Consider the following 25,463-nt stretch of genomic DNA (forward strand, 5'->3'; position numbering starts at 1 on the left):
AACTCGAGGGGCGGGGTGACTTCTGGCCCCTACAGCTCTTCACACCAGGCTCACGGGTCAAACCAGAACCAAAGGCCCAAAGTGCCGTAAGGGAGACCCGCCCTGTGGAAGGGGCTCCGCGTGTTCCCATCCTCCACGTGTAGCCAGGCGACCGTGTCAGGGAGGCGAGAGTGGGCTTTGTGTGTCGGCAGAGGGTTGGACGCTAAGGGCCCTTGGACTTTAGGATTCCGTGATCTTCTTGTGGGCGTCCAGCCAGTACCTCCCTCCACTGGTATGCAGAGCTCGGACCCGTATTTTAGTTTTTAGGTTTTTGTTTTGTTTTGTTTTGCCTCCATGTGACTCTCACTGCTGTCATTCTGTCTGCTTCTGAAGTTCTCTAAGCCTTTCTGATGTGTTGCCGTAGCCTGGGCCAGTCCCCGTGTCAGTCAAGCCAGCTCAGAGTTACTGTTGAAGGGAGACTGGCATAGAGGAGGGGGCTGAAGGGCTCTCTGGGGGAGCCGACAGCACGGTTTGAACGCTGGAGCTTGGGACAGTCCCCAGCACGCCCAGGGTCAGGACTGCTTCTGGGAGTGGTTACCTCTGCTCTCTATCTCCATCCCACCCCCACACCGGCCCACCCCAGTGCACAGGCACGTGTGCACACAGACGCACGCACCTCCCCCCCAGTGGCCCTCCCTTGCAGGCCCCCCAGCAAGCCTTGCTCAGATCCCAGCTCCTGCCACGTGGAGAGAGGCAGAGAGGCAGCTCTGGCTGGGATAACGAAGCAGCCGCCGCAGCCCAGTGCTGGGTGAGTCCTGTGGCATGAATCTGCTTCCCTCTTTGTTCCCGATCTTCCCGGCCTCGCCGCACCCTGCAGGCTGCCCGCTCTGCCTATAGGCTCGGGGGATGTAGGCTGAGCCTCTGGGCCTGGCCTCCTGCCTCAGTGAATCCAGGCTGCCCATCACCCACAGCCCTCCAGGCACAGCCCAGAGCTGAGCCCCACACCCAGGCCTCACATGGGGACTGAGCAGGCACCTCTAGAACCCGCAGCCTTCCGAGGCCACGCTCGTGTTTCTGTGGGTAGGCCTGCTCCCTGACAATGAGCCGCCCTTGGCCTCTGGGCCCAGAGCCCGGCCCAGTGTCCCCCACCGGGCAGCTCAGACAGTCCCCAAAAGAGCCGGGGGCTCTTTATGTCAGCACTCCCAGCCACGCCGGGGCTGGGCCCAGTCAGCATCCATCTGGGCTCTCTGCTTGAGACTTCTCTAAGTTACCATGTGCAAAGAAATATTTTAATGAAACGTTTTCTATAGTGCAAATGTTAGAAGACCCAGTGCATACCATGGATGGGAGAGGAAGGCCCACTCAAACAGGGGACGGAGCCCAGGCCGCTAGGGCCCTTCCCACAGGCAGTGAGTGGGATTCGAAAGCCTCTGCCCTCCAAGCAGGTGACCCAGTGATCCGGAGGAGCCCACACACCCTGGCCCAGAAGAGGGGTATGCCCCCGGGCCAGGCTGAGAGCCAGGCACTCTGGGCTGTGTGGCTGGGGCACCGGCAGGAATGACCGAGAGCAGGGCTCCGGTAATGACAGGGAACCGTCCAGGCACCCCCTCCTGGGGTCTACAGGGTTTCACTGCGAAGTTGTTCGGGTGAACCACAAAACCCTCCACACAGGTCCATTGCCAGAGGCCACTGCAGGGCCTCTGAGGGCTGGGGACCTGCAAGGAGAGCCTGGGTCTGTGAGGCCAGCAGCAGGGTGCTGGTGGCCGCACTTTTGAGGGGACCTGCCCAATGCCACCAGATGCCCGAGTCGGGGCATGGAAACAGTCAGACCCCACACCTCGCCGCCCCCAGCAGGAGCAAGCAGAATGGCCGTGCGGACAGGGTTGGGGTCCACAGTGGGAGCAGGGGGCGCCAAGCTGGAATCAGTCTTGCCACTAATTAACCGGTCTTGAGCAAGTCGTGTAACCTCTCTAAACTGCCATTCACGCGTCTGAAAACTGAGGATGATAGGAATTCCTGCCTCAGGGGGAGTCGTGAGGACCTGAGACAATTCTGAGTGTGAATCTGAGGTTAACAGCTAGACTCCCGTTCTCCTTGAACTTCAAGGAATAGAGCCACAACTCCCCTTCCCCCTTTTAAAAAACTGTAAAAAAATTAAAAACCTATCTAGAGCACAATCCATAATTGTGTCCAAAGAAAGGAGGGCTCTTGAAAGCCCGTCACTAAGCGATGCCACCGGCGATTCACTAACAATGGATGGGTGAGAAAACGGACTTCGTTCACCAGACGTCTGTCCATCTGTCCGTGTGCCGCTCAGTCCGGGCTGGGCCAGAGTGCCCTGGCAATGCACTTGCCCTTCACTTAAAATCCGGAGGAATCTTTGTCTTTTAGCTCCACGTGGCTCCTTATTTCATTTCTTTCCCTTACTCCCCCATTTGATCGTGCTGGAGCACCCGATTCCTCGCCCTTGATCTCACCTGGAAGCCTGTAGTCTTTTCCTGCTTCCTTCTGATTATAATGAGCGTGCACCGAGCACTTCCTGCATGCCAGGCACTGCTCGAAGAGCCCACCGGCGTGAGCTCACCGAAGGCCCGTGCCTTGACGGATTTGATGAGCTGTGCGTCACTGGTCACCACTGCAAACAGAGTGACAGGTCACAAGGAGGCAGCAGTTTGCCCAACAACACACAGCTCATCCAGCTGATCAGACGTGTCACCAGTAAAGCAACCACTTCAGCCAGGCAGCTTGAGGTTAGAACCCAACCTCTTTGTTTTTTCAACCTTCACCTGAGGATACCGTATTTTTCAGACTACAAGATGCTCCTCCCCCACCCCAGTTTGGGAGGAATAATGGTTGTTAATGCTGCCGTTGAGTTCTGTTTACATTTACATTGGTGAAATATTATGTTATTGGTGTTTTTAAATATTTTACCACATTTTTACTTCAAAAATTTTTTTCCTATTTTCCTCCTCTAAAACCTAGGTGCGTGTTATGGTCTGAAAAATAGGTATTTTTTTTATCAATATTAGAGAGAGAGAGACTGATGTGAGAAATATCAATCAGTTGCTTTTTGTATGTGCCCCCTCCAGGGATTGAAACTGCAACCTAAGTATGTGCCCTGACCAGGAATCGAACCCACAACCTTTTGGTGTACAAGGTGATGTTCCAACTCACTAAGCTACCCGGCCTGGGCTGGAACCCAAGCTCTCAATTGCTATACTTGGCTCCACCTTTTCAAAGCAGCCTCACTGAGCCCAGCCCTTCTACAACACAGCCCAGAAACACCTCTGCTCTCCAAACCCAGTGACTTGGCACACTGAGAAAAACCGCAGAGCAGAAAAGCAGAAACGGCCATAAAACCACCCACGCCAATGTCACAAAACCCATGCATTCTGCTCATGGGAGGAGCATTCATTTTAAAATCTATTTTCTCTGGGCAAATAATTCTAACAAGCTTCATTGTGGCGTTTACCAACTCACAGAATATTAATCTGGTAAATTAGATAGTGAGGGGGGCGGGAATGAAGGCTTAGTGAGAACGTGAGTTCTAAATGCAACACGTTTTAGAAAACGATTAAGATAATCCTCAAGAATCCTAGAACTCCGGTGCTCCTGAGGGGTTTCATTGTAAAAGAAACTCAGTAGGTTAGACGGCTAACAAACACCATTACTGGAAGGGATTTTAATTATCAAAGCGAAAAGGCAGCCTTGTGCCTGGGCCCACTCTGCGTGCTAACGAGGCCCCCTTTGTGTGGCCCCACTTAGTGTCGGGGAGCACCTCCAGGGACCCCGGTGGTCAACACGGTGGCTGCCTGCTGGCATGCATGTGCCATTTCATCTTTACAACAGCTTCACAAGAGGTAGAAGCGCACATAATCCTCATTTATTTTTACTTTTTACTGGTTTTACTTATTTTTAGAGGGAGGAGAAGGGAGAGAGACAGAGAGGCAGAGAAACATCGCTGTGGGAGCGAAACACGGATCGGTGGCCTCTCACACGCCCCCGACCAGGACCTGGCCCGAAACCCAGGCATGTGACCTGACCAGGAATCCAGCTGACGACCTTTCCCTTTTCTTTTCAGGAGGATGTCCTCCCCCTGCCCTCCCTGAGCCACACCAGGCAGGGCCTCATTTGTGTTTAGATGAAAGAAATGAAGCCCAGAGAGGTCGAACAGCCCGCCCGGGTCACACAGCCAAGTCCTGGCTGACTGCAGAGGCCCCATTCTTTACAACTTGCCTGCGTTACTTCCTAATCACAGACGACGCCCAGGCTCGTCGCCCAAGCACGTGGCATCACTTACAGGGGCAGGGGAGGGCACATGAGCAGACACGAGCCCTCCAAACAAAATAAGAAAACAGCACATCCTGCTAAACAGCTTGTCCTGGCTCCAAAAGCTCCAAGTATTTATTTTGGAGCCAGTGCCAGGACTTCCCTCCTTGGTAGACAGAGGAACTAGAAACACTGATTCCACCACAAAAGCTACCTCCTAGATATCCTGGGAAGGTGAGGGGAGGGTGCAGTGAGCGCGGTCCTAGGTCCCCCAGCTCAGCGCTGGCCCTCCCCTGCAGGCTCCCACCTCCCGCTAGGGGGCAGCATCTCTGCCGATGGGACCCGCCCGTCTGGTGGCGTTCTCTGCCCTCTGGGAGCACAGGGACAGCATTAGTGAAGACTGGGGGTGAGGACATGGACTAGGTTGACCAGAGCAGAGGGCTCTTCCTCCAGGCAATGGTCACAGAGAGGGCAGAACTCGTCAGGCAGACACAGCAGAATCACTGGGACCAGGGAGGGAAGGGGCAATGGGCGCCGGCTGCCTTTATTTTGACTGTTATGTTATCAAAGTGGCCCGAGCAGCGTGTAAAGGTCAGACGACACTGAACCGCTCACAATGGAAAACCAGCAGTCTCCTTCCCCGCCCTCCCGGCTGCACGCCCCTCCCCCAGGTCCACCTCTCCCACCCTGGGTCAGTAGCTTTTAAGTGTTTTAACTGTGTCTTCTGGCATTAAGCTCCACATTCCTGTCTGCGTTCTGATTTTAATTCTTGAGTTCTCACTTTCAGACATTATTAGTGGACTCCCCATGAGGGCAGACGAGGCTTTTGCCCTCTTCCGTCCCCGCATCCCCTCCCTGCATCCTCCCCACATGGGTCTGTCACGACCTTTGTCCCTTCGATGATCTGTGTGTAACCGAGTGACTGTATGAGTATCGTTCACTTCAAACACGGTGGAATCTCACTATACTCTTCCTCTTCTGTCAATGTTGAGTTTGCCTACCGTTAAAAACATTCTTGTTTTCTCCCTGGAAGAGGGTTTCCAAAGGAAAAGTTAAACTTTTTTGTATATCTTCTCCTCTCAACCTCTGTCACGGTCCCACAGTTGGGAACAATTCTCACGTCTGACAAATACTTAGGGAGCATCTACATTTGCCCTGTTATTCTACCAGGTGTTAAGAGATACAGAAACAAACGTGACATAGAAAGAAACATGGTCTAAATTTAATGGACAAGAGAAGTTCACACAGAAAAGCAAAGAGCACAAGCATGAAGCAACAAGTCGAGCACTGCCTGGAGTGCTCTGCGGTGGGTGGAATTAATGGTGCCCTCAGGGAATGTTCTGGAGTCAGACAGGCTGGCTAGTCGCCAGGGAGTGTCCTGGAGGGCACCGGCCTGACCTGGGCTGCGGAGCCCGACCAGCACAGACCAGCAGGGAGGAGAAGGGAGCGTTCCATCAGAGCAGAGACCTACGCAGAGCTGGCCCTTGGACCCCAAACAGGCCTAGGTCTCAGTTTCCTCATCACTAAAAAGTGGGAGGGGTTGATGACTGGGGCGGTGGTTGTGTAGGAAAAAAATCCCTCTTCTTTGGCGACATACACATAATATAAAGCGCCCTTTACCCCTGAAGTATCCAGGGGTAAACGGCCAAAATGTATGTAACTTACCCTCAAATGGTTTAGGGGAAAAAAACAATTATGTACACAGGTAGTGTGCGGGCAGTCTTTGTATTATCATCATTTTGGAACTCTCTGGAACTTTGGATTATTTAGAGTTATTTAAATTTTAAGAATTAAAGCTAGTTATAAAGAGTTCTAGCCTAAGGAAACAAGCACAATTATGTGAGGTTAACAATTTAAGGATTTGTAGTAGGAAAAAAAAAACCCTAAATATTCAACATAGAGCAAACGGCCGAATAAATTTTATGGCGCGTTATGCCACCATTAACATGAATTTTCCCAGTAAATTTAAATCTCATAAGAAAATGATCAGAGTGTACTGTAAAATGGAAAGGAAGAGTGAGCTACCAGACTGTACATAGTGTACAAACCCAATGATGTGCCAGCACAGATGTTTTAAAAATGGAAGAACATATACCAACATATTAAGAGTACTAGGATTCAGGGTCATTTTATCTTTAAATTTCTATATTTTGAAGTTTTCTGTAATGAGCATGTATGGATTTTCTAATGAAAATAAACATAGATTCCTAAAAAGCTAAAGAAAAATGAGACTTGGGGGGCAAACCCAGGGCTACTTAAATAATTTTTAAAGATTTTATTTATGTTTAGAGAGGGGAAGGGAGGGAGAAAGAGAGGGAGAGAAACATCAATGTGTGGCTGCCTCTCACACACCCCCTGCTGAGGACCTGGCCTGCAACCCAGGCGTGTGCCCTGACTGGGAATTGAACCGGCGACCCTTTGGTTCACAGGCCAGTGCACCATCCACTGAGCCACACCAGCCAGGGCTACTTAAATAATTTTTAAGGACTAAGATAAAATTACAAGTATGTTTATTCTTTGGAATCATATTCATAGAGTTTTTATATCTAAAAAAGTGAAGAAGATTATTGACCTCATGCAGTTATTGCCAGGATTAAAAGAAATCATCTTTGTAAGTTCTTAGTATACTGATTGCCCAAGATAGTGTGTGTGTGCGTATGTAAATTTTCAAAAAATGTTAATGTATATAGCAGTTGGCCATTTTAATAACCCTCACCCCCTGCTCCTTGTGTGCCGGTCTTTGCTCGAGAACGGGTTTTGTCTGGTCTGTCCCATGCTCCCTACCGTGGCAGGTGAGGGGGCGACCCTGAGCGGGGTGGGGGGTGACCATGCTGCCCCCTGCAGGTGGCGGCGGAGTACTTCAAGAACACCACGCTGCTGCTGGTGGGTGTCATCTGCGTGGCAGCCGCGGTGGAGAAGTGGAACCTGCACAAGCGCATTGCTCTGCGCATGGTCATGATGGCCGGAGCCAAGCCGGGCATGTAAGTGGCACTTGGGGTGTCCAGCCGTAGTGGGCCACCTGTACAGTGGGCTACCGGGGCACATCCACTTAGGGTTGTGTCTCTACCAGAGGGGATGGGATGACACGCCAGGGCCACGGGGATCCCACCTGCCCCTCCAACGACAGGACATGTAACCATGGAGTCGAGATTGGAGTGTGTGACTCTGGTGTCACTTACTGTCACAATCTAAATAACTTACCGGGCAACCCAGACAGCAAGGGCAGCAGGTTACCAAACAAGGAGGGGTTTATCAGGTAAAACAAGACGCACCAACATAGGTTGTTTCTCTGCCTTTTTCTGGTACGTCAGGGAACAGGCTGGACGGGAAATGGTGGCTTCTCCTTTGTCATCTAAGGAGATGCAGGGGTTCCCTCCCATGCACCCCAAGTTTCTGTCGCCCCTGACCAGACCCAAGCCTGTCAGTGTGTCACAGTTGACCCGGCACCTGCCTTGCCCCGCCCATTCTCAGCAGCCTCCTCGTCTCTCTCTGCTGTCAAGAAGTCCAGTCTGGGAACGGGGTCACAGCCTCGGGGGAATATGCAGGAAAGTCAGCACTGACCGTCCAGGCTTAACCCTGCCCCTGCTCCGCTGGGTTGCCCTGCCCCTTCCCTTTGGAGAAGCTTTCACCTCCTTCTAGGGCGCAGCGATCTCTCGCTGTGTTTTATGCAAAGTGCCGTGACTGCTTTGGGAGTCAAACAACCCCTTTGGGGTCTAAACAAACACTGTGGGGTTAATTTGCAACATTAGTCATTAGATGAACACAGGTTTTGCTTAAAAGGATGTCCCCATCTCCCTCTTACCTGCAGCTTAATTTGGCGCTGCTCACCCCTCACTAGTAACACTCACACCCATCTCCCAGGCCCACAGTGGCATTCCCTTGCGTCGCCTTGGGGCTCTGAGGCCCTTTAAAACCCCTGCGTACTATCTTCAGGAACCTAAATCCCACTGTGTTTCCACTCGTATCCATTTGCCTCAAGGGCCACCCATTTGCACCCCCTACAGTGTCCTCTGCCCTTGCCGATCCAAGGCAGGCGGACTCCTGTCACTTGCAAGCTAAACAAAAACACCATCAGGACTTCCGCCCACCGGGACAGGGGCCACGTGATAGGCGTGCGTCCCCCAGTTGTGGGACGTCAGTGGTTCCACCCACCGTGATAAACACGCTCCTTCAGGTTGCCTTATCTCAGGGGAAAGAGAGCCAGGTCTGCGCAGACACACTCTGTGCGTGTTCAAAGTCAAAGACCAACGCCTGGGGAGTTATCTTCTGCTTTCCTCCAAGCCGGGACTCTCTAAGATAGGAGCTGAAATAGGGTGCTCAGTGACCTGGACACTTCTGTGACTTCAGCAGGCTCACGGTGGGACAGGAATGGGCCGAACTGTGAGCCCCAGGTTGCAGCCACTAGTAAGCACGGTGACATGGCTGCAAAGCAAGGAATGTCATGGGACTCATAAAACCGCTGGCCGCAAGGGCAACACTAGAATTCCTTTCTATGCAAAACATACACGTCATCACCGAGCTAATGTCCACAGAGCGAGAGAGCGATCAGTCAGTCCGTGCCCTCTGACCCCACTACCAAAGCTGGTCTTTGCTTAACTACGGGCTTTTTTCTGGCTTAAGGCCGCTAGCCCATAAAGTGTGAGTCATTCATTCAACGAGTGTTTATTTACTGTTTACTCGGTGCGGAGCCCTGGGAGGACAAAGCTGAATGTGAGACCTAAAAACCCGACTTTCTGGGTTAATGCCGGGCACAGTGATCCGGGCCAGCACCATAGGGTTTGCAGGGGGCCCCAGGAAGCCCCCCTGTGAACCGGCAGTGGGACGGCGCTGGCCCTGCCACCTCGCCCTGCCCGGCCCGCCCTGCCTTCCAGGCTCCTGCTCTGCTTCATGAGCTGCACCACGCTGCTGTCCATGTGGCTGTCCAACACGTCCACCACCGCCATGGTGATGCCCATCGTGGAGGCCGTGCTGAAGGAGCTGGTCAGCGCCGAGGACGAGCAGCTGGTGGCCCAAGACTCCAGCCCCGAGGAGGCCGAGCCCACCAGTACCGTTTGCCGAATTCATTCATCCTTGGCCCCTCTGCCCTCCTCCAGTGCACCTGCCCAGCTCTGGGCCTCAACTGCTGCTTCCCCTTCCCCCTCCCCTCCCCCCCCCGCCCCATCCAGGCCTTGTAGCCTGAAGCTTCCCTGAGACAAGGCCCCCCACCCCCCACCATTGCTAGATCTTCCTTCCTTCCCTTCCCTACTAACAGCAGCACCCCCTGCTCCTTTCCCCAAACGCTCAAAGGGCGGAACATGCCCAGAGCAGTCCCGAGGGGACCGGGGAGTTGTCTTGCACCAGCTCCCAGCAGAAGCCTCACGCCCTGTCCCCACGCAGCCCCAGCCCGGAGCCCTGCCTTACGGGGGGCGGACCGGCCTCCACGTCTCAGCTCCTGCTTTCCTTTGCTACCGTAGGTCTCGATGTAAACTGTAGCCAGCCATCCCTGGAACTCATCTTCGTCAGTGAAGAGTGAGTATGACTGCCCTCCTCGCAGGCAGAGCCCCCCAGGTCCACTCCAAGGTCGGGAAGGCTGGGACCCGAGCCCTCAACGGCTCTTCCGCACGTGTGGGCCACGCTCACATCTTGCCACGCCATCCCCGCCCCCGCCCCAATTTCCTCTCCATCCCTGGGAGCCGCCTGCCGAGATCTCCAAGGCAACTCCCTTCAGCGGAAGGTATTGCCGCGATGGGGCGAGAGATAAAAAAACCACTGAATCCGAGGGGTGTATCGATGATGGTCTGTGTATCTACCAAGTTGAATTTCTCTAAACGGATGTCCCTCTTAGGAGAATAAGATGTTCATTCTATTAATGGAAAAAGATTCACACAATAGATGTCACCGGAGGGTCTTAGAGAATCACAAAAGTTTATAGATATGGTCTTACTAGAGCTGGCCTTCCTAGACATGGCCGAGAAGAACTAGGTGGCGGGTGGGGATTAGAGGACGGTGGTAAGAGGGCTATGGGACGATGGGGAGAAGGAAGCAGAAGAGGAGGAACAGTCTCAAATGCTCGTGGAAGGTGGATCCATTAGCAGCGGGTTTCTTCTGGAGATTCGATATCAAAATGTGGACTTCAAGGTACTCGGCGATGAACGTCACACGTTAAAAGCTGGATTTGTGCCGGGGTGCAGTTTTGCATTTTGCTCTTTTCACAAAAACGGCCCGCTCCCCTTGCTTGAGTGAAACCAGCGTGGGGGATGGGAGAAAGGCCCGACAGGGCCCCTCCCCGAGCCCTGAGGACGCCTCATGCGACTCCCGTGGCCCTTCTGGCTCCTGTCCAGCGTTAGCACACTCCCGTGTTCAGGTCTCCAGCAGTCTGGCCCGGACTCCCCTGAAAATTTCCGTCTGTCACCCAAAGCCTCTCCTCTTCCCCTCTCATGCTCACACCCGCCCCCTCAGCCCAGGTCTGCAGAACAAGAGGCAAACGTGAGTGGGGGAGAGTTGGTTCCTCTCTCTCTCTTCCTCCACCTCCTCTTCTCCTCTGTCCCCCAACTCACTCTGCTGCACTGCCTTCTCCAGGGTGCAGGAAAGATAAAGGGACAAAAAGGTGTGGACCGGAGGTGTCATAGGGGCAGTGTCTCTGAGGCCTGACAGGGGCAAGACCCCCTTGGACCACCCTTCATGCTCCCCTTGGTTCCGTGTGCTGGTGGCTCACCCCGCACACAGGCACCTTTTCTTCTGGGGTCGCCTCTGCCTCTTCAAGACGGGTCCAGCCCAGCTACCTGCTGCGTGGGCCCTGCTGCTGCCCCGAGCCTGCCGGGCACTGAGAGCACAGGCTGGGGCATCCCCCTCACACCAGCTGCCCAGGCAGCGCCCGCTGGCCTCCTGCCTTTGCTCTTTTCCAGACGAAAATATGTGTCCCCAAACTCCAAAGGGAAATCTCAGGTTGCCTGTAGAACTCTCTGGCGTGAGGGTGCCTCTCTCGGGCAGAGCACCTCCCATGCTGTCTGAGGTGTCCTCAGCTGCCCTTCTCACCTGATTTGGGAAGGAAGGTGGCAGTGCAGGGGACATCGCCACATTCCATCACCTTCCTGCAAGGTGAACGACTTTCTCCAAAGAACGATGCCCTCCGTCTTCACTGCCCCACTCACTCCTTACCTTTCCCTGAAATAAGCTGGAGCTGAGTGGCAACCACAGGACCCCAAGTCCTGCATGTGGGTTCGGCACCTCTCATTTGTCTGCACAGCGGGTGAGGTCACAGCACCCGCTGTTCTCAGAACTAAGACAAACCAGAAACATCCATGTACTACTCAGTGTACGTCAGTGACAGGTCAACGCTGGCCTTCCTCACTACTCAAGGCCAAGGTTGGGGACCAACAGGTGTGCAGGGGCAGGCGCTGATCAGAGCCTCTCCCCCATCCCTGTGTGCACTGCAGGCCCTCCCGTGCCTGTCCTCTCAAACAAGCATTTCAGCAGTTTCTCCTTCTGGAGAGCGACCTCCAGAGTCAGGCAGTGGGGTCGGGCAGTGAGAGGCAGTGGTGGGGCCCCAGGCAGAGGCAGGTCCCCACCCAGCACCACCTCTCAGCACCCGCTGCCCCCAGGACGTTAGTGACCCTCCGCTGCCTAGTTCTCTACCCCGTAAGTGCAGGTAGTGATGCCTGCATCAAGGATTAACAATGTCTGGGGACTAAAGTCTGTACTGAATCTGTGGCACCTAACCAACACTCCATGCTAGCTGTTATCAGCAGTGTCAGATTCTAAGAAAATGCCCTGTGCCTGCCCCCAAGAGTCGCCACAGCGTCCCTGGAAGGTGGGGAAGACTATGGTGAGATTAGGCTTCCTTGAAGCCTAGAAAAAGGCGTCTGGGGGGTCACCTGCCCATCGTGGACGTATGGGGAGGGTTCCCATCCCATGAAGTCCGGTCCACTGTTAATTTCCCCACTTCCTTTGCTTTGTTCCAGCACCTCAACGACAGACTTCACTTCTCTGATGCAGAACAAGGTATGTCCTTGGGGTTGGTGTTTTGTTTTGTTTTTTCCTGTGCTTTGAGATACTTGAAAGTCTCTCAAGATAACTCACAGACAGAGATGCCCGACACCCTGTCCTAGAGCCCCATGGGTCCCCCTGATGGGAGAACAGAGAGGCATTTCCCGGGCCTGGACGGGGAGGTGCTCCCTGAACCTGGACAGGGAGGTACTCCCGGGCCTGGACAGGCTCCTGGCCGGGGCCTGCCTGGTTCTGAACGCCGGCCCTGAGTCCTGGGCTTAGCCACATACAGCTTTTTTGTTTTTTTCATGGAAACCCCATACTCAGCTATCCAGATTTTCAAGACCCACAGATTCATTGTTAGGATTTCTTTCCGGGTGTGTTCCATTCGCAAAAACCTCATCACCACAAGGGATGCATTTGGAGGGAAGAGAAGCTGCCTGCACGCTGCGGCCTGGCCTCTCCCTCCTGCAAGGCCTGCTGTGCATCTCTTCGTGCATCAGTCCAAACTGTGGGCTTTTACGTGGTGCAATTTTTTACATTGTGATAAAAATAAATGAAGGATTCATCATGAGGGAATGAAGTTCCAGAAAGCCAAGCTCTCTGTGATAAAGACAGAGCCATATTCTGCCAAATGTCGAAAGCCTCTTCAAACACGGTGCTTGACACCAGGCTGGACGGGACCTGAGATGGAGGTGGGCACAGCTGGGGCGGCTGTCCCCTGCAGGCTGTCCCTGGCCTCTGGTCTCCAGTCCTCATAGGGCTGGGGCGTGGGGTGCCCCCATGATGACAAGGGGGTCCTTCTCAAGGACCACCACACCCTCCTCCTGACAGTGTAATGGTCTCTGTTCCGACAGAACCTGAATGGTGCGCCCACCATCGCCAACCCCGCCAGAACAGCCAACCACCAAGACAAGCCGCACCCATCCCAGGTAAGCAGAGCGCCCGTCCTGACCCTGTTTGCCCCCCCCCACCCTGTGATGCCGGGAGCCTCCCCAGGGGCACTGGTCTTGAAGTTGCAAGGGCGTCAGGCTAGTGAGCTGTCACCAGATGCTCTTTGCCCTCATCCCTGCCTGAGATCCAACACCTGCCCCACTGTAGACGGGACGAGTCATTCTCTTGAGTCCCGGTGGCTTCAAGTATAAAAGCTGAGGACGGGTCCAAACCAGAAGGTGTCCAAACTATCCCTCAAAGGTGCTCCAGGGACATTGCAAATATTTTATTTAATACCCAGAGATGTTCAGGCAACTGTTTCTCTGTGAGAATAGGATTTTCCTGGTATTTCCCAGCAAAACAAAATGCAGAAGGAAATTAGATGCCGAAGCTGGTATGAAATTGCAACTGTCACTTACAACCTTGATTCAGATTTGTGTGTTTCATCAAAATGATCTCCTTTAACTTAATACCCATCATCATCATCAGTAACCACCACCGTTTATGAAAACACCTATGATGCTAAGCATCTTCTCTCTTATTTTGGCTCAGTGAGGTAGGAATTCTGAACCCCCATTTTCAAATGAAGAGGAGAGAGGAAATCATGTCCCCAAGTCCTCAAGCTAGTGAGGGGAACACCTGGATTCGAATCCAAGTCTCCCTGGCCACGTGTGTCTACACTCTGTTAGAACATGGATGCGTGCCACTTCACTGCCACATTCACATTTTATATCATTGGGGGCCGTGTGAGAAAATCATTGGAAGGAAGGATCGTGGCAAACCACTGGACCAGAGACCCTGTGAGGTCTCGTCCAGCTCTGATGATCAGCGAATCCTTCAGGAAGGTTTGGAAAGCTCCAGACCTCCCTGGGCCCTGCCGGGAAGACAGGCAAGCAGTTAAGGGCTCTGAGAAAGGTGGCAAGGTGGCCCCTGCCCCATGGTCGTCCTATGACCTGGCCTGACCCTTGTGCCAGGCCGTTCCTGGTCGTGTGAGGACTCATGAGGGGTGGCCAGGCCTGGAGGGGGACGGGGACCCTTGCTTCTGTGGTTCCCACTCGAGACCAGAGGTCAGCAACCTCTGACCCTGAACAGCTCTCCTCTGGACCGAGCAGGGCCTGAGAGGACCGCAGCCGGGCTGAGGCTGACGTGCACGGAGGAGGGGGAAGGAGGGGCGGAGAAACCAGGAGGCAAGGGGGAGACACGAGTAAGGAAGGAAAGGAGGACAGAGTCACACACTCCGCCCTCTGCCCAGGGAAAGCCAGACCCCTTCTGGAACCCGAGGCCGACTTTTCAGTCACCGCCCAGTCGGGGCTGCCATTCCGGCTCCGCGCAGATGGACCATCGTGACCGGTTCTACTGAAGTTCAAGTAACAGACGGGACAGGCTGTTTCTATCAATAATAACATTAACAACAACAAAAATAGCAATAGTTTATCATTCATCAGTGCCAGGAAGTGTTCTAATGCTTTATAAATGTATTACTTCATCTACTCTTGACAACGGTCTGGCAGAGAAAGTAGGGTTTTCCCCTTTTTACAGAAGAAAGTGCGATCCGGAGGGACCGCTAGGTTGTCTCACGGACCCCCCAAGGTCAAAGCCTTTCCCACGGCACCACGGTGCCCCTGTTCCTCATGCACTGTGCGCCGGACAGCCTGAGCTGCGTTGGAGAGAGTCACTGACTTTCCTTTGGTAGGAAAAGCCACCGGTCCCGACACCCGGCCCCAGGGACCAGGAGCTCAACAGGAAGTACAAGTCCCACCACGACCAAATGGTTTGCAAGTGCCTGTCTCTGAGCATCTCTTACGCTGCCACCATCGGGGGCCTGACCACCATCATTGGCACCTCCACCAGCCTCATTTTCTTGGAACACTTCAACAAGTAAGTAGTTCACTTAGTCAGCAAATATCTGCTAAGCTCCCACCATGTGCCAGGAGCGTGACGAGGTGCTAAGAATACAGTAGAAAATGGGGCCGGAACGGTTTCTGTACCAAGAGGGGAAAGAGACGATCAGGTCACCACAGGTCAGTGTGACCGGAGGAGGGCAGGAGTCTGCTGGGAGAGCCCCGCCCGGGGAGGCCACCCGGCCTGGAGGCCTCCCCCGGGAGGCAGCAGCGCAAGTCGGAGACCTGCAGCGTGCTTCGGGGTGGACTAGGTGAAGGGAGAGCCCCCGGCCAAAGCCCGCGGTGGGTAGGAGGGCTCGGGGCAAGAGGGCAGAGCACACAGAGGAAACAGAGAGGGCGCGAGGAGGCTCTCCCAGGACCTCGCCGGGCCCTCCAAGGCAGCGGTCCCCGAGCTTTCTGGCACCAGGAGCCGGTTTCATGGAAGACAATTTTTTCATGGATAAGGAGGCAGGGAAGCCGGGTGGGAGGACAGGATAGGGGGTCCAGGTGGTAATGGCTTCACCTGCTGCTCACCTCCTGCTGTGCTACCTGGTCCCTAACAGGCTTCTGACCCACACCAGTCCTGGCCCAGGGGTCAGGGACCCCTGCTCTGAGGAACCTTCATTCAAAAGGCCAGGAGAAGCCTGTGAAGGATTTTAGCCTTGAGGTGTGAGGTGATGAGATGTATAGTTTTGAAAGCTCATTTGGGGTATTGTGCAAAATGGAAAATGGATTAGAAAGAGAAGGCAGGCAGCAGGAAGACAATGCAGGACGCTGCCCAGGAGAGAGAGAGAGGGCGGTGGCCTGGGTGACAGTGGCAGGGGGAGGAGAGTGGTGGCCCTGAGAGACATCCAGAGGCAGGCCCAGCGGGCCTTGGCAGGAGGAGGGAGGGGGAGGCCACATCTAACTGCCGGGCTCGTGGCTTCAGCCATGAGGGCAGACCTGCCCTCGACCTGCCTGAGGGGAAAGGGGAGGAGATGCTGGTGTAGAAATTGACATGTCCAGCTGGGAGAGACAGCTCCGATTCTCAGGAGAAATTTTCAGGCTCACAGCATAGATTTGCTGTGGCCTGTGCAGCTGTCTCCTTGGGGGTGCAACCAGCACAGTCACAGGGCCGCCGCTCTCAGAAGGGTCCCGTGCTTGGCTAACACTCCGCTGTCACCAACTGGAAATTTCTTTTTATCCTCACTGGAGGACATTTGTTCATTGCTTCTTAGAGAGAGGGAGAGAGAGAGAGAAACATCGATCGGTTGCCTCCCATACAAGCCCCAACCAGGGACTGAACCCACAACCTAGTCATGTGCCCTGATCAGGAATCGAAACAGCAGCCTTTCAGTATGCAGGATGATGCTCCAACCAACTGAGCCACACTGGCCAGGGTTGGGGATTGTTTTTTAAGATTTTATTTATTTATTTTTAGTGAGGGAAAGGGAGGTAGGAGAAGGAGAGAAATGTGGATATGTGAGAGAAACATCGATTAGTGGCCTCTCACACACCCCCAACTGGGACCTGGCCTGCAACCCAGACATGTGCCCTGACTGGGAATCGAACTGGCAACCTTTCGGTTCGCAGGCCAGCACCCAATCCACTGAGCCACACCAGTCAGGGTGAAATTTGTAATAATATTTGAATGAGGGGCCCCACACTTGAATTTGCACTGAGCGCCGCAGATGAGACGGCAGTCGGTCCTGGCGGTGTGCACATGGGAACGGAAGCCATTGAGGGTGGAGGAGATTCCTCAGGGGGAACATGTAGAGTACAGAGGGCAGGGGGCACAGGTGTGAAGCTCAGGCACTGAGAGTAGACTGCGAACGAGAGAATAAAACAGTATCAGACAGGAATGAGGAAAATTCAGTGTTTCACAGAGGAAGGAGTGGTCCGTATTCTTGAGTTGCCTGAATGAATGATCAACAAAAACAAGGACAACACTGTATCCACCTGCTGTGGTGGCATGGAGGTTACTGGTGACCTAGGCAACAGCAATCTGGTCCAGTGATTGGAAAAGAAGCCAACTTTCAGTGAGTGGAGGGGTTAGAGGGGGTGAGGAGATGGAGAGTCGGCTGTGCAGGGAGGAGAGATCTGGGACGATGATAAAGGGAGAGTAAAGTAGGGTGGAGAACGGGATTTTAAGATGGAAGACATCTGAGTGCTGATGGGAAGGACCCAGATGGGAGGGGCATTAAAGGCTGGGAGAGGGGGGTAATTGACAGAGGGGTGTCACTGGGAAAACAAAAAGGGGCGGGACCCAGGGCAGAGTGGAGAAATTGATGGTAGTCAAGAGGAGAAACACAGCTTTCCTGTTAGCAGAAAGGGGAAGAGAAGAAGGAAGGAGAAGGGAGTGGGAGGAGGGAGGAGGGAGGAGGGAGGACCGATGAACGTTTAGGACCTGACTCCTCAGGATCTGAGCTTCACGGACCCCTCCCACCCTGTTACTCTGCCCGGGCTCTGAGATTTCCGCTCTTTCATTTCTGCGTCACTTTGTGGTTGGGCCCATTCATATTCCCTTCGTCCACTTCTTGGGCGGTGAATGGTACCCTTAGTCACAACTGTGGCTTACCTGGACAAGGGGACTCTGGGACAGGGAGGTGGGCTCCCTGGTCCCCACTGGTCTGAAAGTGCCACAGTGTGTTCTTGGCACTGGTGAACAGACCACCCCCAGAGTTCATCTCAAACACCTACAAATTAGTCCTTACACTCAGTATGCATATTCTCCCTTGTTAAAATGCTATCAACAGCATTAGGCCCTTTTATATTTCTCCACAAAAGTCTATTTAATCTATTGTAAAAGTCCATTCCTTTCCCTGGGCCCAGGGCCTGGGCTTCTGCGTGCAGAGAAGAAACGACACAACAGACTTAGGCCTGTCCGCCCCGGGCAGTGAGCCACTGAATGGTGTACCAGTATGTCTCGATCCAAAAGCCCTTCTTCCCAGCGCCCACTATCAGTGGCCCAGGCTGGCCCTTAGGGAGGGCACAGGCTGTCATAACTTCTCCGAGAGGCACACAGGTATTAGTAAAGCTAGGTCCCTGACCAGGCCACAGCGCAAAAAAGTGGATGTCCCAGTGATGACAGGAGATTACACACTTCCACCCTGTGCTTCCGTTGCATTCTCTCTGTGGGGAGCCTGCTCTTGGCCCTTCTCTTTTTCCCCATGCAGTGCTAGCATGAGAAGGGGGGCACAGTCTGCCCCCACCTCAGAGGTGCTCTGTGCCCAGCCGCAGCAAGAAGGGCCCCAGGGTAAGGAAACATAGGTGTCACTAGGCTGTCAGGGCTCACATCCCGGCTTCCCAGGACACACCACAGCTCTGACCCGGGATGAACGCGGAGTCCTGGGCAGCCTCCCCAGCCTCCGGAGGCAGCAGCAGATGTAGTGCTGATAAAGCGTTTGCAGATTCCAAGTCCTGGTTCTCCACTGGGCACAGTTAACACCTGGAACCTTCGTGAGGCTCTGGAGTCCAAAGTTCTCCAGCACTGATGCTTTGTATCCCAGAATCAAAACTCCTAATGTATACCTGGCTGCCCTCTCCATTCTCGGTTGTCTTGGACACCAGATAAGTAAAGTTATCAGAATCTTTACAGAAATTAAAAGCAAACTGCTCCTGAGCAACTTCCCTGAGTGCAAAGTATATGTACTTCACTGACATCAATTTTGGCTGCTTAGATGCCTTTTTCAGCGCCCTTCCTAATTCCTGGCCTGGCTCTGTACAGATGAACTGTCCAGTAAGTGAGTTCTAGGTCGCGTTTCACCATACTGTTATCACTGTCTCCATGTTGGTCCTGCCGTCTCCTCAAGGAGCATTTAGCGTGTTACCCCACAAAACACCACAGGGAAAAACACCTTTTCTAACCGCTGACCTGGTTCTGTCCCCTCCAGCCAGTACCCGGCCGCCGACGTGGTCAACTTCGGCACCTGGTTCCTCTTCAGCTTCCCCATCTCCCTCATCATGCTGGTGGTCAGCTGGTTCTGGATGCACTGGCTGTTCCTGGGCTGCAAGTGAGTCCCGGGCCCTGCCGGCACGGCAGAGGCCCTCCTGTCACCCAAGGTCGCAGCGCAAGCCCTGGAGGGTGCCCGCCACTCGAGAGGGAGCTGCCAAGGGACTGAGAGGGTGCCCCTAGTGGACCACAGTGGACTAGGTGGCACGTCAGGTGTGGTCTGCTCTCAATGCACAAAACACACGTGAGCTGTGCACCTCACCGTGAGCTCCATGACACCACGTTCTTAACCACAACTTATTGGTTAGAGGAGCTGTCGATTTATAGAGAGTCTGGATCAAAGAGTGTTTAGTGTAGTTTCTTTGCTCTCAATGCATCGAGAGTAATTTCAACTAACTTCTAAGGAAATATGACTCCAAGGAGAAGGTGCCTTAGACACGAGTGATTCACATTCGGTAGTCGTATGGAAGATGCTCATTTCCCTCAATGTAACCGGACGCTCCTCTCGCCATGTTATTTCACACGTCGATCTGCTTGACAAACCCCTTCTTCAAAACCACTGGCCTAGGTCTACTCCAGATTTGCCCAGGGCTGCAGGCCTCCAGCACGTAAAGGGGAGAACTATTATATAGGAAGTTCTGCTATTAGTCCATGGAATTCAATGTTCCCATCGGTCAGGGAGTGTTCTCTGAGCTGACACGTACTTTGTGACTCAGAGGCTGCTGTCAAAGCAAGGACAGCTGAGCACTACTATACATCCAGTGTTGCAAATAGAAGACCAACACTCTAGGCAGATAAACACACACACACACACACACACACACACACACACACACGTGTATCACACAAGTATACAGAAACGACCTCACGTGAATACGCCTGCATAAGTCCACAAGGCGTAACTTCACGTTGATTAAGCACTAGATGGATAACCCAAAGGCTGGGGAAGGAGGTTGATGGGAGGCTATGGAACTTGACATTTAAAGTCATATATGGTAGGTGGGGTTTCGGGGGCAGCATGCCCACCTACCATATGGTTGTGGGGGGAGAGAAGTGTTCAGAGCAAGCCAGTCACGTAGCATTTGCTTAATACTTGGTCTCCTGCATTTCTTTATGCTTTTGTTCATTCCCCTTTCTCAGTTTTAAAGAGACCTGCTCTCTGAGCAAGAAAAATAAGACCAAAAGGGAAGAGCTGTCAGAGAAGAGGATCCGAGAGGAGTACGAAAAGCTGGGAGCCATCAGGTAGGAATCCGCCACTCGCCTCCTGTCCTCCAGGAGAGAGAGCATGGCCTGGCAGCCAGCACAGAGCAGCCGTGTTCCCAGCGTGCCCTGGAGCTGGGGGGTCTCCCACAACCATGAATCCAGGCATCCAGAGGTGCCGTTTCCTGCCACAGTCCGGCTGGCTCAGATTCCGGGTGGCCGCCCCTCCCCTTCACTATATTCCAGGCTCAGGTATAGCCGCAGTGAGGGGGTGCAGTGTCACAGACGGGCGGCCGGGGGACAGAGACCAAGGCGAGGCAGCTCAGCCACACTCTCGCGGCATTCTGGCAAGTCGGGCCTCCCCATGTGGCTCAGGACGGGCCACCGCAGGTCCGGCGGCCACTCGCAGGGAGCCGGGGGCTTCGTGCTGTATTTGAGCGCCTCAGGCGGCATCAAACGCAGACCTGAAAACACAGCGTCAGAGAACCCGCTCACTGACCCTCAGCCATGTCCTTCCTTCCTTCTTTCTTATTGTTTGATTTATTTTATTCGTTCATTCATTCCACAGTGTAGCTGTTTCAGAGCCATTTCTACGAGCTTCCCCACAGTGGCCGGAGGTCCTATTCCCTGCTGTTTCTCCTTCTGTGGCAACTGGCATGCTCGACTTGGGGTGAAAGGATACAAGTTCAAGCTGTCTTTTTTAAAAAACCAATTTATAAAAGGAATACATATTCATTGTCAAACACTTTGAAAATACAGAAAAATACAGAGTTAAAACAGACTTGTATTCCCGGCATCCCAGTGTCAACCTTGCACCATGGTTAACGTGATGTCCTGTCCCTTCCCTTTCTTTCCATGTGTGTGAGCAAAACTGTATGTATCTCTGGTAAAACTCCGTCCACACTGAAGTTTCATAGCTTGCCTGGTTTCATGTGGCATCAGACTGTCGCGTGTGCCCAGGGGGTAACTGCTGTGCAAACACCGTTAGTAGGGGCATCTCATCGTAACAAACAGCTTTGCCGGAAGGTATTCGAGGCCAGGGAATATCAGTGGATACGTAGGTTGTTTCCCTAAAAACATGTAAATGCTTTTAAATGGATAATGCTCCGAAGTGCACTTCTGGTTCTTTTCTTAGATAGAAGGAATGACCAAACAAACTGAAGGCCCCTGAGAGTTATTGTCAGGTTGCCTCAAAAAGGTTGTGGCTATTCCTCCTCGGACCTGCAGTGTCTGCGGGCTGTATTTCCGATTATCTCGTAACCGTGTGATGCTGTTATCCTCCCGCACCCCCCCTGACCGTCTCCAGTGAGTGTGGTGACGCCGTCTGGCGCGGTCTGGGCCTTCCTCCCACGGCACGCCCGCGTGCGGAGCGGCTCTGCAGTAACTGCTTCCTGCCTCCCGCGCGGGAGCTCGGGACATGGGAGCACCACGAGGCAGGTGGCAGCTGCCAGGAATTGTCCTGTTTCATCTCGTAGCTACCCTGAAATGGTGACCGGGTTTTTCTTCATCCTGATGACCGTGCTGTGGTTCACCCGGGAGCCCGGCTTCGTTCCCGGCTGGGACTCTTTCTTTGAAAAGTAAGTGATAGCGTCCCCTCCTTAAGAACAACCCCGTCACGTAAACTCTCAGGGAGGCTGTGTCCACCGGTGCTTCCTCCAGATTCTCAGGGACAGGTGTGAAACCAGGAAGACACTCTGTTCCCAGGAAAGTCCCCCCTTTCCAAAGGAGCTTCAGGAAGAAGAGGTAGTCTGTGGGGTCTGAGTCACAGGCTGGGACCCAGGGCAGCCACTTCTCCAGCTCTCTGAACTTGGCCTTGTGACTCAGGCTCTTAGGACCTCAGCTGTCCCCTGGGTTGCTAGGCGACTTAAAGGGGAAATGCCCCTAAAGTAAAACACCAAATGTAAAGAGACTATGGCCACGGAGCGGCTGAGGCCCAGGGAGGGAAAGGCAAACGGAGGCTCCTCTCCTGACCCGGCATCCTCTCCCGGGGGCCAGGGCCACAGGCCTCAAGCTCCCCCGACACAGGTTCCCATTTGAGGAAAGACTCACAGGGAGGTGTGACCCCCGCAGGAGCGAGGGCCCACCCTTGTCTATTCTCCGTCTTCGAGACTCATCACTCCTTCCAGGACTCGCCCCGATCCGCGGGCCCACAAATTCACACTGAGTCATCTCCCCTGGCCAGGCCCTGCCTCCAGACGTGAACCACTGCCCACGAAATCCACCGCTGCACAGCCAGCAACGCTGGCAGCGAGGAAGGGTGTCGCCCCCTCCAGGCTGGCCTACAAAGGGGCCTGTGTTCAGACTGTCCCAAGACACCGTGCTGCCCCGGGGCGTCCTGACCCTCCCGTCCAGCTTGCTTGTCTCTTTGCCAGGAAAGGCTACCGCACTGATGCCACGGTCTCCATCTTCCTTGGCTTCCTCCTCTTCCTGATCCCAGCAAAGAAGCCTTGCTTTGGGAAAAAGAAGGACGGTGAGAGAGTTTGAGGGGACACACTGGGGCTGGCTCCAGTCACATAACACCCAAGTCAGAATTTTCAGGTCCCCAACCAAGGCCCTTTGATCCTGCCCAAACACAGCAGGGCAGCTTCCCAAACCATCCAGTTCCTTAGTTCGGCCCCGTCTCCACAAATCACACCCGTTAGGGTGCACCTGGCTCCACCTCCCTGTCTACCTGTGACCCAGGGGAGGACCAGGAGCCCTCGCCGAGGGTGGAGCCCATCATCACGTGGAAGGACTTCCAGAAGACCATGCCCTGGGAGATTGTCATCCTGGTGGGAGGAGGCTACGCTCTGGCTTCCGGCAGCAAGGTAGGTCTTGAACTCTGTCCTTTCTTGACCGGGTATTTCTCCAGCTACCTTGCCCATCGTTCCGGTTCTGGGCCGGAAGATTCAAAGGAGCTGACCGAGAGGTGAATGTTCACACACGTCACTGGGAAGGGAGGCAGTGCAGCCAGGAACAGCTAGGCTGTCCTCCTGGCGCTTCTAAGCTAGCGCTGCCGGGACCAAAGTCACACATCAGCTGTGCCACAGAGTGTGGCACATGGCACTCACACCCCATTGATGGGCTTGCGCTGTCACAGCAGGTTTACTAGATTTTGTAGCCATCTCCTTCTGCTGATGACAGGAGTTGGTGACAGATGTGTCTGTAAGGGCCCAGAGACACCCCGCAATAGCACACAGCAAACTGTCCCTCAGTCAGTCCGTAAGCATATAGTGAGCCCCTTTGGAGAAGATACGCTAAAGCTGATGCAAATACCCCCCGATTTCCTGATTGGCAGGATTTGGGATGACGTCTTTGGGGATGAGATTTTGGGAGGATTTGGGAGGAGATCTGATGGGAAACAGTTGAATTTCCTACAGTACTAGCCCTTTCTAAAACAGAAAACCACCTTCGAAGGCTCACACTGGCCCTCCCCCAGCCTCTCTGGGCACATTACCCTGTCCTGAACCCGTGGGCCACTGCTCTCTGCATCGTTACTGGGTCGCAGAGAGTGACCTACATGCACACTGAGTCCCATCTCCACCCCCAGTGTGAGATTTCCTTCCCGGACGCCCGAGCCTGAGCCCCTGCGGGGACAGGGCGCTGCGCCGGCAGGGAGCAGAGAACCGGTGACTTGCGTTCAGCCCCGGTCCTCTGGGGGCTTCCCCTGGCGGCTGGCTCTGTTCTCTGGAACCCTCTTTAGGTGATAATTATTAAAGTAATAACTTACCAACCCTCCTAGATCACTGTTTTCCAACTGGAACTCCTGAGCCCTTTTAGCTATTCCTCATAAAAGCAGTGGCCCCTTACCACGCTGGTTCGCTTCTCAGGGCTCAGCAGCTTGCCCTTGGCCTTCTTCAAACATGGTCCAGGGTCAGTGAGGATAAAGCAGCTACACTCCCCCAGCCCGTCTCTCACGTCTCACCCAAGCACCGTCCTGTATCTGTATGGGAGGTTTTACAAGGTTTTCCTTTGGCTCTCATGTCAACATCGAGGTTGGAATTGCAGTCAACTAAACTCTTCATTCTTTTCATTGTCAGCCACTGTTAGGCCTCGAGTCCTCCAACCAGTTCTGCCTATATATACGCTGTCAATATTTCTAACTCCAAGTTCGAGATGTCGTATTTCTCTTTATTGAGTTTCAGTGGTTAGTTCTGGCCTCCGAGCCTAGCCTGGCAAGATCTTTCTCTTTTTAACCAAAATTGGGCATCTATGACAGATAGTACAGTTTACATTTCTGCAAAACCCTGACTCACTAATTTTAATAATTCAGGTACAATATACGTAATTTCTACTGAGTTTGAAATAATGTCAGTCTTGACATTAGTGAGGAAAATGCAATGCATAAATTTTTCATACCAAGGGCTTAAACTATGAAGACTTCCTTTGTCGTGTCTTTTTCTAACTTTGTAGTCTCATTTGTCAGTTTATCTCAGATTATAGTATAAAATAGTTCTTCTGGGGAAAAACAACAGCCATTAAATTTTTTCACTTTACTTACAAGTGCTGTTTGGATAACATGGTAAGTAAAACTCCATTTCTTTATATATAAAAAAAAATGTATGGTTTCCTGTGCGTGAACTGCCCTCCCTCCCTCCATCTTTACCCGCTGATCAAGGTTTCATGCGTTACAAGAGCTCCAATTACAGACTTCCTATAGGCCCCCAGGCTCTGTACCAAGCATGAAATAGTGTAGTCCATTGGATTTGCAACAGGCAGTCAGTTGAGGGGAAAAAAAAAGAAAGAAAAGTATGCCAAGGCTAAAATGGCTGCCACAGAGAGAATTCTGGAGGTCTGGCCATCAGCTCTCTGCGAGCTGGCCACGAGGAAGCCTGGGCGCTGTGGGGGTCGAATGAGCGTTTGACAATTTGGAGGAGGCAAAGCAGCCTGCCGACACTACAGAGGGGCTGTCTTCAGCTGTGAAACACGAGCAGAGCTCGAGGAACCACAGAATGTTGCACCTTGCTTTCTTCCCTGCTCCTCTTTCTCTGTTGCACTTGCAGTCTCTCGGGTAAACAGGGAAAGTCAGAGCGCATCAACCGCAGAAGGGAGAGGAGGGAGGAGGGCGGGAGGTTGCATAAGGCAACCTGGGTTTTTTTTTTAGCACAAAAACTAAATACTGCTCTTCATGTTTTTGGGAAGAGGCAGAGCCCTCCCCATTGCCAGACGAACAGCTTCCACCCCAATGAATCACTCCAAGTGGGATATTAGTTTCTTGGAGTGGCTAAGTATAAATGCTGCTACTGGAGAAAGTTCAAGATTGGCAATACGCTTTCATATCCGGTATCCTCAGAAACCACGGGCAGGCTGTAGACCCTGATGTCAGC

General features: G+C 53.4%; 1 protein-coding gene across 1 annotated transcript in view; it reads left to right on the forward strand.

The window, feature by feature from the left end:
• SLC13A4 (solute carrier family 13 member 4) overlaps positions 1-25,463 on the forward strand; it is a 39,151-nt gene that overhangs the window by 8,403 nt on the left and 5,285 nt on the right. The window contains exons 3-13 of the mRNA XM_045855673.1: positions 7,093-7,229; positions 9,120-9,292; positions 9,702-9,756; positions 12,189-12,228; positions 13,071-13,145; positions 14,840-15,024; positions 18,899-19,018; positions 20,098-20,199; positions 21,633-21,734; positions 22,530-22,627; positions 22,840-22,964. Coding sequence (XP_045711629.1) covers positions 7,093-7,229; positions 9,120-9,292; positions 9,702-9,756; positions 12,189-12,228; positions 13,071-13,145; positions 14,840-15,024; positions 18,899-19,018; positions 20,098-20,199; positions 21,633-21,734; positions 22,530-22,627; positions 22,840-22,964 — 1,212 coding nt within the window. The remainder of the gene's footprint in view (positions 1-7,092; positions 7,230-9,119; positions 9,293-9,701; positions 9,757-12,188; positions 12,229-13,070; positions 13,146-14,839; positions 15,025-18,898; positions 19,019-20,097; positions 20,200-21,632; positions 21,735-22,529; positions 22,628-22,839; positions 22,965-25,463) is intronic.

This window comes from Phyllostomus hastatus, unplaced genomic scaffold, assembly GCF_019186645.2.
Source record: "Phyllostomus hastatus isolate PE091 unplaced genomic scaffold, TTU_PhHast_1.1 phas_scaffold_114, whole genome shotgun sequence".
In the NCBI taxonomy this organism is placed as follows: domain Eukaryota; kingdom Metazoa; phylum Chordata; class Mammalia; order Chiroptera; family Phyllostomidae; genus Phyllostomus; species Phyllostomus hastatus.